The sequence below is a fragment of the Henckelia pumila genome, chromosome 4, assembly GCF_033568475.1.
Source record: "Henckelia pumila isolate YLH828 chromosome 4, ASM3356847v2, whole genome shotgun sequence".
Taxonomy (NCBI): domain Eukaryota; kingdom Viridiplantae; phylum Streptophyta; class Magnoliopsida; order Lamiales; family Gesneriaceae; genus Henckelia; species Henckelia pumila.
Genome location: NC_133123.1, coordinates 4,422,052 through 4,438,788, shown reverse-complemented (window position 1 = coordinate 4,438,788; position 16,737 = coordinate 4,422,052). Strand labels below are relative to the sequence as shown.

General features: G+C 30.8%; 1 protein-coding gene across 1 annotated transcript; it reads right to left on the bottom strand.

Annotated features, from left to right (window-relative positions):
• Positions 1 to 21: 21 nt before the first annotated feature.
• On the bottom strand, positions 22 to 3,522 carry LOC140860297 (beta-glucosidase 18-like). Its single transcript, XM_073263239.1, has 12 exons — positions 3,273 to 3,522; positions 3,127 to 3,193; positions 2,961 to 3,019; positions 2,801 to 2,876; positions 2,584 to 2,658; positions 2,390 to 2,477; positions 1,943 to 2,195; positions 1,744 to 1,859; positions 974 to 1,247; positions 755 to 857; positions 557 to 656; positions 22 to 408 (listed from the first exon to the last, which is right to left on the bottom strand). Exons 1-12 carry the CDS (start codon positions 3,429 to 3,431, stop codon positions 180 to 182), a joined length of 1,599 nt encoding a protein of 532 aa, XP_073119340.1. The 5' UTR covers positions 3,432 to 3,522; the 3' UTR covers positions 22 to 179.
• Positions 3,523 to 16,737: the final 13,215 nt, after the last annotated feature.

The window sequence follows — 16,737 nt, the reverse complement described above, 5'->3', positions numbered from 1 at the left end:
GTGCATATATGTTTAGTAGGATTCATGGGCGACTACCACTCATAAATATATTACGTACACATGCAATAGAAAGAGGAGGTACCCAAGTTTACAGTTTAAACAACGGTCCTCTCTTGCATTCTTCATACACTACACACAAATAGCCACATAATTGGTTTCCTTTCCAATGAATGAATCCCCTAATATGCGAGGTCTCTCTCATTTGAGGAGATATAATTAGAGGATACGATGTCAACGGAGCTAGTATTGCTCAAGAAATCTCTGTACCAACCGGCAGATAGTTTCGGGATCCTGTTTAATGTCGGATGATCGATGCGGTACAATCCGAATTTCGGGTTGTATCCATTTGACCACTCAAAATCATCCATCAAGGTCCATATAAAATATCCCCGCACGTCTGCCCCTTTCCTGCATGCCGACAATTGATAAACTTACGATCAAATCATGAATGTATGCAGCACGCAGTCACCTGATTCTAGCACCCAAAATTGAGCCAGAAAAGAGAGTGGTAAACTAACAAACCATAGCAACCAGTTCACAAAAATGTATTAAATACCTTATAGCTTTAACAAGATAAGAAAGGTACGATTTATGGAAGTTTATTCGCTCCAGGTCATTTTGGTAACTTGCATCTTCATTGTCCGGGGAAGAATAACCTGCAATTGAAGCAAGTTTCAACCCTTCAACACATCAAAAGAGAAAAAAACTGAAAAATCAAGTGATCCCGCAATGAAAATGGGGCTAGCATACATACCATTCTCAGTCACAAATATGGCCTTGTTATGGTATCTCTGCTTAACATACAACACAATACCTTCCATGCCTTTTGGAACAACGAAAAATCGGATCATCCCTGTCTGAAGGAAAAATAAATCACATGTTTCTTGATTTTCGCCAAAAATATATATTATAACAATGATTTTTGTCAATGAATGGAAAATTATTAACAGATGTACAATAATAAATATCATACTGGTTCTCCAATGGGAACACCGTTGCGCTCTACAGCAGTCGACACAAAACCCCGGAGTGGACGGTCATTACCTTTAGTGCAGCTAGAATCATTGCAGCTGCAACTCGAATAGATACAATCCTTTGCATAGATTGTGCTATAGTGGTTAATCCCAATGAAGTCGATACTATCTCGTAAAAGCGCCCTTTCATCTGATGAAAAATTTGGTAACTCATTTCCATGATAACGTCTCATTTCTGGAGGATAGTCGCCAAATACAACAGGATCCAAAATCCTTTTCAATGACAAGGAAAAGTTGATATATTGATCAGTACAAGCAGAGTAACGAATATGTTAACACTTTGAATCTTTCTGAATATGTTTTGTTTCTTCCTTTTCTCGTAACCATATTGTAATCATCGGTTCTATAATCAGTAAAATCTCATGACTAGTTTCTTTGGACTCTTCTCTTAGACATATAACCTAAAATTGGTACTCTCATCAAGCAACAACCCAGCGAAAGTGGTAAACTGAGAAGAGGCAGTTGCTTGATTGCTTCTCCACTTATATACTGATAGATGAACTGTTTGTCTTTAACTTAAATTTTGTTGAGCTAAAATAGTTGTGTTACAAACAACCTGACATAGGCAGCATACACTTTGTTTGTGCATAACATGTATAGACTCATGTCTTCAATAACTAAAGTTAAAATATTTAACTTTTGTGGAGCTTCGTGGGTATAAACCTCACGGTTGTGATTTTTGGGCACTTAAGATGATTGCAGCACTTACCAGGCAACATTAAAAGCCAAGGCCCTCTTTGCAGCTTCTTTGTCTACCTTATCATCCGTCAATGGTATGTACATAAACGCATGGACAATGATGCCAATCATGCCATTACCTTCCAACTACATCAAAATTTTCGGCAATTTAGAATGACATGAATTTATAGTTCAAAATTCAAAATCATTTCCAGGATTTTGATACTAACCTTGAACTGCTCACCATACAGTTTTGAAGCCTTGGCATGCGCTAGCAACATGTTGTGCACGGCGATCAAAGGCTCAACATCCGAATTTCCTTGGGCACAGTTGCCATATGGCGGTGAACAACGAGCAGGGGGATATGTTGCCCTTACATAAGCCATTTCGACAAACAAGTTTGGCTCATTTATTGTAGCCCAATATTTCACTCGGTCCGCAAAATTATTAAAACATGTTTCAGCAAAATAGACGAAGTCTTCCCTGTTAAATCAAATGCACAACGCAATGTAAGCAGACCACATAAAATGCGAATATCAACTGATGCTCAACGTGGTACAAAGCACTATAAATGACACAGATAATTCCTGATTATACATACAACTTGCTCAGTCAAAGAGTGTCACTTCAAAAGAATAAAAGTGCATTTTCATAAAATAAGCTCGATTTTTGCATACTGCATTAAAGGACTGAGCCAGCCCCCATATCTGTCTTCAAGTTCTTGAGGATAGTCAAAGTGGTGAATAGTCACAAAAGGCTGAATTCCTACATTGAAGTTTTGAACCATAAATTATATCAGCTGAAACAAACTATTAGTTTGAATTACAGAGGTTAAAACAATGTAAACTTATGGAACTCATTTGTATATCACCTCTAAGTAGGATGTTGTCTATGATTTTGTTATAGAAGATGATAGCTTCTTGGTTAACCTCACCGAACTTCCCTTCTACACATACAAGACGAAATGTCCAAGTCAAAGCAAGAAAAAAATTATCATATCAAATACGGAATTGTCCGAATCAAAGCAAGAAAATAATAATTTATCATATGAAAGACAGGAACTTCAAATCACAGTTCAGTACACATACTAGGAAGAACTCTGCTCCAAGAAATTGAGAATCGGTAAGCATTAACCCCAAGAGAATGCATTAGCTCAATGTCTTCCTGAGATTAATTAGTTTAATCTCTTCTTACCACTAAATTTCTTAAAATCAAACCCAAGAAAAAGAAGAATTAGAAAAATGTTACCATGTACCGATGGTAATAATCGTCAGCTATAAAGCCGTTGTCCCTATTTGTTAAATTACCTGAAAACATAGTTAAACACTTGAACATTGCAAAAATGACATGAAAACTGAAAATAGAAAAATAGGATGCCAGAAAGTCCTGCCACAACTAAAATTAAAACCGATACCTCCAATACCGAAAAAATGATCCCAGTTACTTGGACCGCTACCATCTTCAAGATACGCTCCTTCGATCTGAATAAAAGAAAGAAAATCACTCTTCCGAAGACTAGTTCTTGAATAGAGGGGAGGAAAAAGAGTGAAAGATGTTGACTTGATAAGCAGAAGTGGCAGTTCCGAAGAGAAACCCATCGGGGAAATCCGATCTTTTGATGTCACGATCGCCGTCAATGGAGGATTCGACAGTCACAATTGCCGGTAGAAGCAGGATTAAGAAGCGGCAGAAACCGCAAACTGTAGTATTTTTCTTCATTTTCTCTCAGTATATCTTGAATCTTTGTCCACTTCCAAGCACAAGTAGCCCCGACCCAAATGGATTGAATCATATCATATGCCATTGATGTGCGGTGAATGGTGATTACTTTTATGTTTCCCATCCCATGAAAAAAAATACATAAAATGATGTAGACTTGACAGTTTTAAATTATTAAAATTTCGTGAAAGTATTTTTCACACGGTGGGCCGCCACAAATCAATAAACCAAAAAAAAGTAGGTAATCCCATAAATAAATAAATATATATATATATATATAATATAATATTTTTTTGTCCACTTTGTCCAACTTCTTTTGTCCCACTGACCTCCACGTTTAACTTCAACCAATTTCTATCATTTTTTTTAATGATTAATTTCACATGTATGTTTTTCAAATATCGATTTGATTATATTAACATATTAAATTTATATTATTTTATCAATAATTAATTTTCAACTATTAAATATTAAATTATTTCATAAAAAATCATAAAATATTCATATATTATATTACGCATGCAATTGCGTGTGTTTTTATCGTTAGTATATATAAAACGTGCGAAGCTTTAATAACTACCTTATTGTGCATATTGCATAAACCCACAAATTAACGCAATCGCAGCTGATATTTTTCGATACGCACTAGGTAAAACTCGAACTAACGCAATAACCTGCAAATTACGCTAGTCAAGTAAATCACATTGAAAAAACCTGTGCGACAGACTAGTTCAAAAAAACGTTGGTTAAAAAAATCAAACACTTGATCAATAATCAATTGCGTACATAGGCTTCATTTGGGAGCTTTAAAATGAGCGAAAAGGAAAAGAATCGGAAAGAAAAGATAAAAGAAGTGTTTATTTGAGAGTTTATGAAGCGAGAGAAAATAATGGACAAGGACGGAAAATTTTGCACTTCCAACGTCAAAATATTTTTATCCCATTTTTGGGAGGAAACGGAGGGAAAAAAAATTTGGTGGAGAAAAACTTATTTTTTTTATACCAAATATACCTTTTAAAAGTTAATAGCTGATTAATTTATACCCCACTCATCCTTCATAAATTATAACAAGTAGCGTCTGGGTTTTTCATTTTCTCTACCAAAGAACACGTCTGAACTGCTTCAAATGGGGTAATACAACGACACAAATCTTCCACACTAATCAAATAAGTATCATTTTCCTTTACTTTTCTCATTGTTATCGTTTCTCTTTCTCTTGCTGGTTTATATTTATTCGTTAATTTATTTAATTATTTTGTTCTTGTTTTGTGTTGATCTGATTTTAAAAATATGATCTTTTTAAAAAACATCATATATTTTTAACTGATGTACTTTGCCAAATGTTATATATTAGCTAGAAATTATGGTTGTTTGGCTATATAAGTTTGTATGAATTCAGGACACCTTATTGATGTGTTTAACTATTTATTTTTGATAGTTTTAGAATGTTAACATATTGTCGTGAACATTAGTAATTAAGCATTCAATAGTCGGCATACTAATGACTCTGTTTTAGATGGATATGGAGCAAACCGAAGTTGTAAGAGGGTTTGATATTCGTGAAAGAAGTCGATAATTAGTTGTTGCTGAAATTTTTTGTTGTGTAATAAAATTAATCATTTTTCGAAAAATCTCCCGTCTGAATTACTTGGATCGGCCTATTGGAAATAGGTCCAAGAGATGTCATTTAGTGAGAGATAAATTATTACTTCAACTTAGATCCAATGAAAATTTAAGTAAGGTTATTCACATGGGACTTGAAACATTTAATCATTTGTGTGAATTGTTACAAACACACGGTGGTCTAACTCCTACTCAAATAGTCACTGTAGAAGAACAAATTGCTAAGTTTCTCTATATATTAGAACTTCCGGAAAAAAATGGCACAATGGCATTTTTTATCGGCGTTCTAGTGAAACCGTTAGTCATCATTTCCATAGAGTTTTGAGATCGGTTATATTATTAGAAGATCAATTTCTTCGACAACCTACAGGCGAACAAATTCCTTCTGAAATACTTAACAACAAAATATTTTACCCATATTTCAAGGTGATTAATTTTCTCCACTAGTTCAAAATTTTAGGCATAACTACCTAAAACCATTATATGAACGAAGTACATGTTTATTAGAATTGTGTTGGTGCAATTGATGGAACTCGTGTACGTGTGAAAGTGTCTAGTAATGATGCAGCAAGATATCGAGATAGAAAAGAACATCCAACACAAAATGTGCTAGTTGCATGTTCTCTAGACATCCATTTCACCTATGTCTTACCTGGTTGAGAAGGCACTGCATCAAATTCCAGAATCATAAAAAATACGCTTAGGAGAGAAGATAAATTAATCATTCCTAAAGGTAATATTTAGCTACATTTGAACGCTTTAATCAAGAAGTAAGTGAATAACTATTTGAATTTTTATAAGAAAATATTACATTGTTGATGTTGGATTCAATGTTGAAAAAGGACTTCTTATGTCTTATATAAATGTCAGATACCAGTTGAAGGAGTACTCAAATTGGCAACCACAAAACTACCGTGAATTGTTTAATTTGAGACATTTTTCTCTACGCAATGCAATTGAGCGAACATTTGGTGTTCTGAAGAAAAGATTTTCTATCACAGGAGATACTCAACCAACTTATAGTCCTAATGTACAAACAGAAATAGTTCTTACTTGTTACATTTTACATAATTTTTTAATGGAAGTTGATCCTAATGTGGATATATTAATGAGGTAGACGAAGAATTGTCACGACAATCTACACCACAAACAGACACCTTTGAATTGTAGGTACTGGTCAAGATTCCACACAAAGCGAACAATTAAGAAATTAGATAATTATTCAAATGCGGCGAGATTATGTCATGTAACCTTTTAATCAGTGTTCTAAAAATCCCCGCCTAGGCGCTGGGCAACGGCCTGCCGCCTCGATTAATGGCTGGAGGTGTCACTCGATTAACCGGCCGCCTAGGCGGCCTGGGCACTGCCTAGGCGGTTTACCCATATAATAAAAAAACTTTTAATTTTTTTAAATGATAAAGAAAATTTTAAAAAAAGAAAAAGGACCACAAACCCACAATCATAAGAGAGAAGAAACAAAATAAAACAAAACAAAAGTGGAAGAAAACAAAGAAAAGTCGTCGTGAACTTGTCTTCAATGTTCAATCTTCTTGTTGTCTCCCCAACTATTGAGTATTGACTATTTTAGTATATATATATATATATATATATATATTACTATATTATTAAAATTTTAAAAGAATTTTATACAAAAACTGAAAAAACATAAGACATAAAAATTATTTTTCACAATAAAACTCATAAATATTTCATGATTTTAATGTTTTAGGTTAAAAAAAACCGCCTAGACCCCCGCCTAGAAGGCTAGGCGCTAGACGGTGGGTCGCCGCCCGCCTCGCGCTTTTTAGAACATTGCTTTTGATTTGGAGATATGAGGTGGACTTTATTTTGTTTAGCATGTTATTTTTTTGAAGCCAATATTATAAATTTCGAGTTTGTAAATTGACTTATGAATTATGATTTATGGATATACATTGGTTGTAACTTCTTATTACGTGACATTTTCTATCTGGATTACTGTTTGTCGTTATCAGAAAAATTTAAAAGAATTTCTCAACATGAAGAAAGAAAACATGAAATGGACAGCCCATATGCATGAACCATTCATTGAGGCATTATTAAATCAACATTAATTACCAAGGATTTCGAGTAGATGGGACATTTACAACAACTACATATAATAACATTATCATCGAATTGTAGGAAAAACTTCAAATGGAATTCACTAAAGACCATTTGAATAATCGAATGAAGACACTCAAGGAACATTTCAATGAATCTTATGTTTTTTTTAGAAATGGTAAGTTAAGTGGTTTTTCTTCGAATCCATTCACGAAAACATGGAATGCCGAACATGAAGTTTGGAAACAAGTTATAAAGGTGGGTGTTAATTAGAATTTTATTATTAGAATTTTACTCGTTATTTAATTTTATTCATTGGCATGTATCTTTTGTTAATTTTTATAGGAGAAACCTGATGCCATAAAGTGGAAGACCAAAATTGTGAGCAACTATGATAGTTTGGAAGAACTGTTTACTAAAGATAAAGCAATATGAGACAGTTCTGAAACGGCAAAAAAAAAACGTAAGCATTGGATGAATAAGAACAATGGATTGTAGGTTGAAAGTATTATCGATATTGATCGGTTGGTGTGTCAAAAAGAGAAAAAGTTTGGAAGAATGTTGCTATTCAAGTAAAGATTTGGATGCACCATATCCAAAACATTGCGAAAAAATGAATCAAGGCTCAACAAATTCATGAAGGAAGAAAAGAAAAATATCGGATGATGAAGAACTCGAGGTTCTAAAGTCTGATTTTGGCAAAGTTGCTGAGGCAATTATGGAGGGAAATTTCATTCTTCAAAATTATAGAACAAGAGTTTATACAAAGAGTGAGATCTTCAATGAGTTGATCACTATTGGAGTTGAAGAATACCAAATTGATGAATAAATACTGCATGTTCCTTGATAAAAATCCAAATAAAGCTAGAACCTTTTTTGGATTCCCAACAGAGAAAGGCGCAAGAATATTTTGCACAAGTTGATGATTGATTCTTAATCTTGATAAAAAATTATTTTGACTGACTAAAAATTATGTTAGTATTTACATCATTTGAGCTTCGAATGTGTAGGAATTATGTTAGTTTTTTTTTTGTTGCAAAAACCTTTTTTACGAATAAGTTTGTAAACTATATTTACTTTCTCTATATGTATAGAATTGGATATTTCATGAATTTGTTCATGATGATAAATTTATTGATTGATATTATATAATATCAAGCATGTAACTATGACTAAAAAAATTGAAGATTATAAAAGTCAAGTTAATACATTATTTACTATTTTCTTTTCATTCTCTCTCAACTCTCAAACAAATAATATCGTTTCTTTTCTTTTAATCTTTTTCAAACTCCCAAACAAAAAAATACATAATTTATTTTCACTCTCTTTCTATTCCCTTTTTTTCCCTCTACACTCCTAAATGAAGCCTTAGGATCAATTTGGATACAAAATTCATTGGCTTAAAATAACACTTAAATAAATTTAGCTTTTTAAAGTGCTTTTATTAAAAAAAAAAATATATATATATATATATAGAAGCGATTTTTGCTTTTGGATAAATGTTGAAAAAATAATTTTTTTTAAAAAAAAATAGAAACAAAATCAGAAATCAAAAAACAAAAATTTATGGCTTTTAAAAAAACACTTATTTATACTTAAATAAGTGTACTTTTAAAAATTATTGTTGTAAATAAATAAACGCCTAAGTTTTTAAAAAAAACACTTTCATTGGTTAATTTTCATAATCAAACGCAATCTTACTTCACTAACTTAGACATTCATCAAACAAAATCCAAATATATCCAATTGTCATTATTTAAAGTGGATGATAAGCCGAGAATTAATTTATCATCTTCATGTCGGTGGTTTTATATAATCTCAAGAAGGGCTGATGCTTTGTTAAATTATTTTTCTTATAATACCGTAAAATTTAAAATAATCAGAAATCCCATAAATTTAATAATACTTAAATATAATTGATAATATGTGTAACTAATTTAATTTTATTAATCAAATTTTAATTATTATTATTTTATTGTCAATAAATTCTTGTATTTAACGGTAATGTTATATAATTGTTACTACCGTTATTTAATATTGAAATTAGTATTACTACTTTAACTATCACAATAAATTCATGCCCATATTATTACCAGATTTTAATTATTTTCTACGTTTTTAATTTTTTTTTTTGAAATTGAAATTAGTGAAAAATTAATGAAAAACGATTATTTATTAATAGTAATTACATTGTAATATGCGTGTGGTGTATGGCAGGTTTTTAAGAAAATGATTATTTTATTAATTTATCATATTTAATAATTAATTTTCTGAAAATATGTATTTGGAATCAAGAAAAGTTTTTGGATTGATTTAGAGATTATTAACGTATCGAGAAATCGTGCTACGAAGGTTACAATATTGTATTTCAAACCACGGCTACCTTTTTCTAATATTTTATTATTACCACCATTATCATGATATTAGAAATAATCGCACACTCTTTAATGTACCTAGGTCTTCGACTCTCTTCGTGCAATATATCTATATTTAGATCAATCGATCTAATCTGCAAGTAATGTTTTTTTTAAATAATATTTTTCATTTAAATCGACACATATGAAAATATATATTTTTAATATAAAAAATAATACTTTTTATAATTCAAATTAATATGTATCAGACAATATTGTTTTCATATATTATCTTTAAATAAAATATTTTAAATTAAACAATATTACTTCTAAAATATGTTCAATTCTACATGATGTCACATAAAGTAAAAAGAAATTATTATTATTATTAATATTATTATTATTATTATTCTTTGAAAAATACAAAAGAAATTTTGATTAAAAGTACAAAAAAATAAGTAATTCGTTTTCCGGAAAATTAAATAATTTGAAAATGAAATGACGATAGTCGCTAAATTGTCAAAATCATATTATTGCACCGACACAAAACAACTACAAAAGCCCCCCCGGTCGGTATGCTAAATTATGGGCTGAGAACAACTGAATTTAATAACGGCTAGCCCAAAATTTGATTGCCCCATTTTGGGCCTGAACGCTATCGGTATCTTATTTCGGCCTTCATACAATATTGACAGCCCACTCTCGTAGCTCCCTCCAAATTCCAGTAACTAAACTATTTTATGTTGGTTTAGCTCCCCCTTTGGATACTTGCAATGACATTATTATCTGAAAAAATTGTCTCTAGTCAAGTGTTGTTGAATGTGGGGTAGGTGAGTATTTGGTTGATGATCATGAGTTCAATTTTCTAAATTAATATTTTTTTATGAGTCTGTCGCCTGAATAGCATGATTTTTAGGTTTTTATGTTAATTTAGAGTTTATCATGTGCGCGACAAACACCATAAAAAAGAGCCGATTTGCGACGCTTTTAGCCGTCGCAGTTTTCAAATCATCGGCGGTTCATGAAATGGTTGGTTTTTCATCCATAGCAGAAATCATCGCAATTATCTCGTGCACTTATTGTATGTGTTGTTTTGAATTGCATTATATAATCGCTGATTTTATAACCAGGAGAGGTTTTTCGATTCTATAAATTAAGAGATATACTATATTAAGTGTAAGGCCATGGTTGGCTCAATTTGTGGGCATGTGAGTCCCACATGAAATAAGGGTGTGTGGCCAATCAGTTGTCCACACAATGTGTGGAGGCAATCGAACTTCTATACCAGGAAATTTTAGCCTAAATCTCTCTTGTATGGTTCTATTATCTTTAATAATGGCACCCCTATGCTATCATCGTACTTCTTTTAATAAATATTTTGTGATGTGATATCATAAATTTATATATTTGAGATGATCGACTTGATTTATTTCTACAGTGACGTAAAAAGTAAATACACTTCACTAGTCAGGTTGAACGAAATATCAGTATAATAAAATTGGTTAATAAGATGGTTTTTTTTAATATAGGTTTTGTGTTTCCCTCCCTAAAAAAGTGATCAAGGTTAATAATTTTTGCAACTGTCCCCATGCAAGCCATGTTGGAAATATGTGCGCACGGTAAGAATTTTGTAAGTTCCTGAGAATCACTGTAGAAATGTTTTTGAGTTTATGAATAAATTTTAATTACCATTATATAATTCAGTCCACGTGGACCATATTACCCATTTATATATATATATATATATATATATATAGAGTTATTTGCACCAAACACCCCCGTGAAATATTGAAAATGCACACTTTCCCCCTGTGAAATTTTAATAGGCATCTTCAACCCTGACCTTTTAAAAAATTAGCATACTCGCCCCTTCAAATGAGTGATTGTTGCTCACGCGCCCCTCATGCGACTGGACAAAGATTTTGATATTTTTTTTTGAACCAAATACCCCTGTGAAATATTAAAAATGCATATTTGACCCCTGTGAAAATAATTTTAAATCTATTCAACTCATAATACACGGTTTTTATTAAAATATAATTATAAAATATTTAGCAAACATTTTTTGTTTTATTATTTTTATTTTTAATTTATTATGATTATATAATTGTTTTCTAAAAAATATTATTATTTTTTCTTGTTATCATTATTTTATTAAACTTTCTTCTTGTTTTCAACTTCTTCATTAAAAATGCATTCATAAACGAGATTTAAATACCTAAAAGTACCAAAATATTAAATCAAAATGATAAGTGCATGATAAGTACCAAAATTTTTAAAATTTTATTTATTTTTATTTTTTATTTATAATTTTTAATTAATTTATTTCTGAAAAAATTATTACTTTATCTCGATATCATTATTTTAAGAAATCACTTCGTGTTTTCAACTTCTCCATTAAAAATGATTCATAAATAAGGATTTAAATATCTAAAAATACCAAAATATTGAACTAAATGATAAGTTCATGAATGTTATTTTTTCGATTTAGAATTATATAAGTATGTTATTTTTTTATTATTTATTACAAATTGTGCAATGAATATTCTCGAAAAATTTAAATTTTGGTTCAATAATATATAGTTCTAAATCGAATAAGCAATATGTTTGAACTTATCAGTTTAGTTCAATATTTTGGTACTTGAAATTATTTAAATACTTGTTTATGAATGCATGTTTAATGGAAAAGTTGGAAATACGAAATGAGTTTAATAAAATAATGATAACAAGATAAAGTAATAATATTTTTTAGAAAATAATTAATTAATGATAATACATTTAAAATAAAAAAATAAAAATTAATAAAACAAAAAATTTTGCTAAATATTTATAATTGGATTTTATTAAAAATTATGCATTATGGGTTAAATAGATTTAAAAATTATTTTTACAGGGGTCAAATATGCATTTTTAATATTTCACAGGGGTATTTGGTGCAAAAAAAATATCAAAATCTTTGCCCAGTCGCATGAGGGGCGCGTGCGCAACAATCACTCATCTGAAAGGGCGAGTGTGCTAATTTTTTAAAAGGTTAGAGTTGAAGATGCCTATTAAAATTTCACAAGGAAGAAGTGTGCATTTTCAATATTTCACAGGGGTGATTGTTGCAAATAACTCTATATATATAGTTCCTCAAAGTCCGCGTATGGTACATAATAGCTCCTTAATTACTTTGAATTATTTGGTGTGGTCAAATTAATTGGCAAGTAGCCCAAAAGGGATTTAAGATAAGTATGATTTTAATGCTTAATTATTATCTGACCGAGATTGTGATAAGTATTAGAAATTTCTTTCATTGAAGTTTACTCCGCGAGACGACAAACAATTATAGAATAACCCCGTTTTAGTAACCCTCTTATAAATAAATTTCAGGCATGCAGGTAAATATAATTAAATTAAATAAATCTTGAGAATATATATTCATATATTATGGTTAAACGTCCTGCTTTGAATTAATGTCTCTAGAATATATATATATCATGAACACTCTTTAAGTATTTTTATTGTGAAATTTAGTGTACTACAAGCATGATAAATATATTTCATGAGAATTAGTTCGATATCTCATGTAATGCTCTCTCTTTTGACAAGCTCTCCCAAAATTCGAGAAGAATATATGAGGCCCACACATTTTGCGGAGGCCCCCGTACGAATCCAAAAGCTTTCATCCCACGGTGCAGTGCAGCATCACATTTGCCCCCAAAATTCTTCTGTTTTATTCATCTTCAATCCCTTGGAAAAAAAGAGAGAAGGTGGCTAAAGAGTAAAGACACATTAAATAATATATATAAGATGCCGACATCTCTGAAAAATCAAGTGGATGCCGACATTTGTCGAAAATTAATGAATTGATCATGGAGGCAAACGAAAGGGACGTGGTTGTCTGTGAAGGGTGTCCGAGTTGTGAAGGGTGTCCGAGTCGTTTGAGTAAGCGAACACTTTATCAATGTCAAGAGTTCAAGCTCGTCTAATTGGCAATTTTTTTATATTAATATATATTAAATTTGATTTTAATTTATTAATATTTTGGTTATCCAATAAAATTCAAAAAGAAAAAAGTCCAACTTAACCTATGAAAAGTGGGCTAAATAAAAATATATATATTAAGTATGCGCCTAATTTATTAATAGCTCATGATCTAATTTTATTTTAAAAATTAAAAGAGTACATATCAACCATAAAAAAAGGTGGGATATATATAAAAGAAAAAAGGTTCTCTTCAGTTAAATCAGCTATTGGTATATGTAAGGGGATGAGAATGGATGTAGGAGAGAGAGAATTGTGCGTGAGTAGGGATGTAAACGAAGCAAACAGTTCGCGAGTTATTCGGAGCTCGACTCGATAGAAAGCTCGTTCGATAAGCTTATCGAGCCGAGCCTGAGAGCTTGATTTTGAGCTCGACAATTTTCACGAGCCGAGCTTGAGCTTAAGGATGTTTGACTCGTGAGCTCGCAAACATGTTTATTAATAGGCTTGGGAGCCCGAGCTCGGGCTCGGCTCGTTAAGGAGGCTCGCTATTATGGGCTCGAGCTCGGCTCGTTTAGGAGGCTCGCGAGCTCCAGCTTGGGATTGGCTCATTTCGGAGGCTCACGAATATGTTCATTTAATTTATGTGGCTTTATCTAGTTTGAGTTTGAGTGGATAAATAAAAAATATTAATATTAATGCAAATGACATTATTAGAACATAATACTTCGTTGAAATAAAAATGCATTTATAATATATAGGATGTAGCCGCAATTTGTATTTTTTTATTTTAACTTTAAAATCATTGTATTAAAATTTTCTTAAAAACACAATAAATAAAATATTTATATGTGCAATATTACTAATGATGATAATTCAATCAATAAATTTTCAAATAACTGAAATAACAATTTTATTTAAAATGTATTACGAGAATTAAAACTATATTTGATAGATGAATAATATTAAAAAAATTTAGTTAAAAGAAGTTCTGAAATTATCTAAATTAAATTTGTTGAGTTAAAACTTGTTAACTCAATATATGTAAATATGCATAACATTTTAATAAAGTTACATAATATCATTAAATAAAATATTTTATATACGAAAAGATCGTATCACAAGTAATGCTTGTATCTCATTATAAAAAATAATAGTGTGGTGGTTTTTTAAAAATATTTTAAAATATATATACATTTTTTTGAAATCTAAAAAAAAATATTATAATAATTAAGCGACACAATAAAGTTTTATATATTTGTGAAATACGCATTGACAGTTTTGATTTTTTCAAGGGTAAGTACTCGAAACTTGTGTTTAGGATTTTTAGTTGGGAGCTTCAGATTTTATTTGAAATATATAAAGAATAACGAAGCTTGAATTTTGAGTTTATTAATTATTTGATTATGTGATGAAAGTTTTGGAATGATGAAACAATTGTGTACTATATAGCATAGGATAGTGCATATTGAACTTTTACAGATTGAAAGCAGTCGAAGGATTGTGGTTGAAATTTACATCTAGAATTTGATCTATAATAAATTCGGATATTTCAAAATATATCATGACTTGAGCAGTTAGTAATAATGTTGTAAATTCATAAAGATCGAAAACTTTGATAAATGAAATTGGTAGATTTTTCGAATTGTGTTGTGTTGGAAGTTGAAGATTTAGATCATGGTAAGCTTATAAATCAAGTTATAGTCAATTTGATCGAAAAATTATAATAGAAAAAAAATCAAACTCGAGCTAGGTTATATGTCTCACGAGCCAAAAAACGAGCCTGAAATCGATCTCGCTAACAAGCCTGCTTAACGAGCTCACTTAACGAGCCTGAGCTTCCTTAATGAGCCTGCTAACGAGCCTTGCTTAATGAGCCCGGAAACGAGCTCACTGACGAGCCTAAAAACGAGCTTTCTAACGAGCATGCTTAATGAGCCTGAAAACGAGCCGAACACGATCCAAACTTGTTTAATATGATAAACGAGCCGAGCTTGAGCCGAACCCGAGCTTTTATATATACTAAACAAGCCGAGCCCGAGCCTTATGATAAAAGATCGGATCGAGCTCGAGCCGAGCTCGAGCCCTTATTTCTGTCAAACAAGTCGAGCCCGAGCCCGAGCCTGATACTGTTCGGCTTGGCTCGGTTCGGCTCATTTACATCCCTATGCGTGAATGAATAAACGAGCCAACTTGTTTTTTGGTTTCATATTCTTTATTTTTTTTGTTAATTAAATAGGGCCAACAAAAAGCTAAGACAATATTATTTAGAAAGTTAGTGCTCATTTGATGTTTATCAATCTACTGTTGAAAATTTGTTATTATTTAGAAAGTTAGTGCTCATTTGATTTTTTGGGTAGGTATAAATTTAAAACATTATTTTATTTTAATAAATAATTAAAATCATTATAATAAATAATTATTTTATTTCAACTTTTTTAGTTCATAATTATAATATTTGACTAAATTTAACTTAACTGAGTTTTTTTCTAAAAAAAACATTGATTGATTAACATGAATGAGATTATTTAAATTAATATTGATTTTTTTAAATTTAAAGAACGTGGACTTAAAGTTTTAGTATTTTTAGATGATATATGGTAAAATTGCACATGTTATGTATTTTGGATGAGATTATATATTAATGTATTAATTTTTAATGATTCATGTATATTCTAGTTTACCATTAATAGACTCTCTATTGTTGATAACCCAAGTGCGTCCGTACCGGATGATAAACTTCCAAATAGGAACTGGCCAATCCGTGAGCTCAATTTGATTATTCTTTGTTACTAAGCATTACGAGTTCATCGTCATAAACAAAAAGAAAAGAAAAGAACGATGTCCCTAATCTTATTATTATTTTTTTGTGATACGAATTTTAAATATTTGTTATTTGTGTACATTGGGGTTGTTAGGTATCCTAAATTTTTAATGGGATTTTCGGGCAAGTGTTTCCTAAAACGTTAAGGTTTGACGTAGTATAAAGTAAAAATAAACTATTGGCCACTCGATCCACAGGGTTAGTGCCAAAATGACTTGGACAAGAATCTGCTTGTATTAATGATCATAAGCCTTCTGAAAGAAGAAAGAAGTATGTGAACGTGAACAATATTCACAATAATGGGTGACAGCTTATTTATTTTATTGCATTTCTTCGTGTATATATATGATGTTTCTTGGTAGACGAATTTTGTTTTGACAAAACATAAATTATAGGTTTGAATTAATAGATACATATTTGGAAAAGCACTTGATACTATTCAACCTAACGAAACCTC

What these genes read in the sequence shown, in the direction of transcription:
- LOC140860297 (XM_073263239.1), bottom strand. Translation starts at nt 3,431, where the DNA reads ATGAAGAAAAATACTACAGTTTGCGGTTTCTGCCGCTTCTTAATCCTG. An exon ending in TTGGAGCAGAGTTCTTCCTA is followed by an intron (nt 2,659 to 2,800) that starts GTATGTGTACTG and finishes TTGTATGTGTAG; the next exon opens with AAGGGAAGTTCGGTGAGGTT. An exon ending in TATCTTGTTAAAGCTATAAG is followed by an intron (nt 409 to 556) that starts GTATTTAATACA and finishes GTCGGCATGCAG; the next exon opens with GAAAGGGGCAGACGTGCGGG.